Source organism: Cannabis sativa, chromosome X, assembly GCF_029168945.1.
Source record: "Cannabis sativa cultivar Pink pepper isolate KNU-18-1 chromosome X, ASM2916894v1, whole genome shotgun sequence".
Lineage (NCBI taxonomy): Eukaryota > Viridiplantae > Streptophyta > Magnoliopsida > Rosales > Cannabaceae > Cannabis > Cannabis sativa.
The window spans coordinates 42,738,266-42,741,771 of NC_083610.1; the positions used below are offsets into that span (position 1 = coordinate 42,738,266).

Here is a 3,506-nt window from a genome sequence, read left to right on the forward strand (position 1 = left end):
GTGGGATTAGCGCCGTTATAAGGGACTCCAATGGATTCTTAGTGGTTGCTGAAGCTGAATTTATCACTGGTTGTCTTTCGGTGCTGCTGGCTAAGTGGAGTCGTTTGACCTAGAACTCCGATATTTGGACAGACATGTTACCAAATTGTGCTGCTGCTTTTTTATTAGCAGATGTGCCTAGTGTCGCTTAGTAATAAAATTTTTATTTCAAAAAAAAAAAAAGTTCAGGGAACATGATTTGGTATATGTCAAAGTTTAAGCGGAAAATTGCTAATTAGTCTTTCTGAAATTATCCCTAAATATTATGTAATATATAATATTTTAGTATTTGTGTGTATTATAAATATATTATTTAAATGATTTAGACAAAATTATAAAAAAATTATTGTATAAATATGTAAAATAAAATAGAAAAAAAATATTAGTAAACTATTTTAAATAATAAAATAAAGCAACATTTATTATTTATTGAATAATAGCATTACCATCAACAATTATTATAGTAATTAATACATTACAAAATTCAATCCAAACATCTCATTTTAATTATTTAATACATTATATATACCCTTAATATTTTCTTATTTACTCCAATATATATAACTATTTTTTTTTTTAAAAAAAGAATATATATTTATATATATATATATAAAAAAAAAACACACACACGAAAATTGTGTCATTGTCATTTTCAGGAAGACGATTTTTTTTTTTGAAGTGCGCAAAACCAAATCGAACTGTGGTTCAGAGGAGGGAGAGAGAGAGAGCACTACTATAAATAGAACCCTAACAAAACCTTTTACCGCCACTCTCATTCCCGATTCCACCGCCTCTCTCTCTCTCTCTCCATCTCTATATATCTCATCCTCATTCTCCTCTCTCAGATTCCAGATTCCAGATTCCGGAATCTCCATTCCCCTTTTTCCTGATTTCCCATCATTTGAATAATCAAACTCCATTTTTGGAATCCCTCAGCCATGGTTGGGACCTCCGAGCTAATGGAATCGCCATTTCTCGATCTAAACAATGGCTCATCAGTGGTGGAAAAGATCTTGGCCGAGGGTTTCAATCCTGCATCCGTGGTTCCGGAGCCTCTGCCTCCGGTTGTTATGACCAATGGGGAAGATCACGGAGATGGGGAGGAGGAGGTAGTAGTGGGTGGTAATATTAAGATTAAGAAGAGAGAGATCGTTCTTGGTCGGAACGTGCATACCACTTGCCTTGCCGTGACGGAGCCAGATGCTAATGACGAGGTTACCGGTGATAAAGATGCTTTCATGGCTAGCGTTTTGGCTCGGTATCGAAAAACACTCTTGGAGAAGACAAAGTACCATTTAGGTAATGACATAAATAAAGAGCTTGTTTATTTGATAATTTGAGAAAATAACAATTGGTAATTTGTTTTTTTGTTGAACAGGGTATCCTTATAATTTGGACTTTGATTATGGAGCACTTGGGCAATTACAACATTTCTCCATTAACAATCTTGGGGATCCATTCATTGAGAGCAATTATGGTGTTCATTCAAGGGAGTTTGAAGTTGGTGTTTTGGATTGGTTTGCTCGTTTGTGGGAGATTGAGAAGGAAGAGTATTGGGGTTACATTACAAATTGCGGCACAGAAGGAAATCTCCACGGGATTTTAGTTGGGTTAGTATATTTATTGCTATATATATTAATATGTGTTTTTGAAATTTTTGGTCGTGGGATGTGTTGTTTTTATACATTTCTTTTATAAAAAATATTACTTTTTTTTATGCAGGAGAGAAGTTTTCCCTGATGGGATTCTGTATGCATCAAAAGAGTCTCATTATTCTGTGTTCAAAGCAGCTAGAATGTATAGGATGGATTGTGTGAAGATTGCTACCCTCGTCTCGGGTGAGATTGATTGTTCGGATTTTAAGGATAAACTCCTTGTTAACAAGGATAAGCCAGCTATAATCAATGTTAACATAGGTATAACTCTCATTTTTTTCTTGGATATTCAACTAGGATAAGCTTCTTCATGTTGTCTTTCCTTTTTACTTGATTGAAAGTCTTAACTCAATACTGCAGGAACAACTGTTAAGGGAGCTGTTGATGATCTTGATCTAGTAATTCAAACCCTTGAAGAAAGCGGCTTTTCACACGATCGGTTCTACATTCATTGCGATGGAGCACTTTTCGGACTTATGATGCCTTTTGTCAAGCGTGTAAGTAATTTCTGTACCAATAGGAATGCAAACTACAGTGTTTGCTTTAATCTGGACTTGCTTTCTATAGTTTGCTATTTTACAAGCAGATTATATCATGTTCCTTTCATAATAGAAGATTATATTTAAGCAGATGATTTATCATGATAATTTTGTTCTCTTAAAGATTCCCCTGCTTTTTCTGGAACTGTTAACATGTTTATTTATGGCAGATTTTTGTTGCTTTTCTTTTTCGGACTTAAATGATTTGGAATTAAGAATTCTAACATGTTATGTTGTGTCACACCATAAAATATAATCTACCTTTAAAAGTAACTTTTGGATGTTCTTGTCCTGTTCACTATGGTAAGCAGGCACCAAAGGTTTCTTTCAAGAAGCCCATTGGAAGTGTGAGCGTCTCCGGCCACAAGTTTGTGGGGTGTCCGATGCCCTGTGGTGTTCAGATAACAAGGCTGGAGCACATTAATGCACTTTCAAGAAATGTTGAGTACCTTGCCTCACGGGATGCCACGATTATGGGAAGCCGAAATGGCCATGCTCCAATTTTCCTATGGTACACCCTTAACAGAAAAGGTTACAAGGGATTCCAGAAAGAAGTCCAGAAATGCCTTAGAAACGCTCACTACTTGAAGGACCGGTTACGTGAATCTGGTATCAGTGCCATGCTGAATGAACTTAGTAGCACTGTTGTGTTCGAGCGTCCTCAAGACGAGGAGTTTGTTCGTAGGTGGCAGTTGGCTTGCCAAGGTAACATAGCCCATGTGGTGGTGATGCCTAATGTGACCATAGACAAACTTAATGTTTTCTTAGATGAATTGGTTGAAAAACGCTCAACTTGGTACCAGGTTGATAAAGTTCAGTCTCCTTGTATTGCTGCTGAAATAGGAGCTGAGAATTGTGTTTGCAAAATCCACACTCGTTAGAACTTTCAACAAAGATGGAAGGTACCATTGTTGTTTTATTTGTAATGAACTCTTAATTCGTGGGTTATTAATAAAATGGAGAAGAAATCCATAATTTAGTGTTTTTTTTTTCTTTTGAAATGTGCATTTAAATATCAAATTAAGTAATGCTAGAGTCCTATGTTTATTAAGTAGACTTGCTTTTGACATCATGTGCTAAAAGGTAATGAACTGTGGACTGAAGAATGTGGAGACAGTGCTTTATTAAAGCACATAATTCAGATTAATCATTAGCTTTTTCAACTGGAAGAATCTTCATAAATTACATTTATAGAAGTTCATGTTGACCCAATAAAGCATCTTTTATATATGTTAATGTTATTGGAGAATTCTTGCCCTATGTTTTTATGCTA

General features: G+C 35.4%; 1 protein-coding gene across 1 annotated transcript; it reads left to right on the top strand.

Annotated features, from left to right (window-relative positions):
• Positions 1-668: 668 nt before the first annotated feature.
• Positions 669-3,217, top strand: LOC115713050 (serine decarboxylase). Its single transcript, XM_030641530.2, has 5 exons — positions 669-1,338; positions 1,418-1,649; positions 1,762-1,955; positions 2,055-2,191; positions 2,545-3,217. The coding sequence occupies exons 1-5, from the start codon at positions 978-980 to the stop codon at positions 3,112-3,114; spliced, it is 1,494 nt and encodes a 497-aa protein (XP_030497390.1). The 5' UTR covers positions 669-977; the 3' UTR covers positions 3,115-3,217.
• Positions 3,218-3,506: the final 289 nt, after the last annotated feature.

Bases quoted from the DNA above. Each gene is read 5' to 3' on its own strand.
- LOC115713050 (XM_030641530.2), top strand. From the start codon at position 978: ATGGTTGGGACCTCCGAGCTAATGGAATCGCCATTTCTCGATCTAAAC. The intron at 1,956-2,054 runs GTATAACTCTCA...TCAATACTGCAG, and splicing joins TATAATCAATGTTAACATAG to GAACAACTGTTAAGGGAGCT. The intron at 2,192-2,544 runs GTAAGTAATTTC...TATGGTAAGCAG, and splicing joins TGATGCCTTTTGTCAAGCGT to GCACCAAAGGTTTCTTTCAA.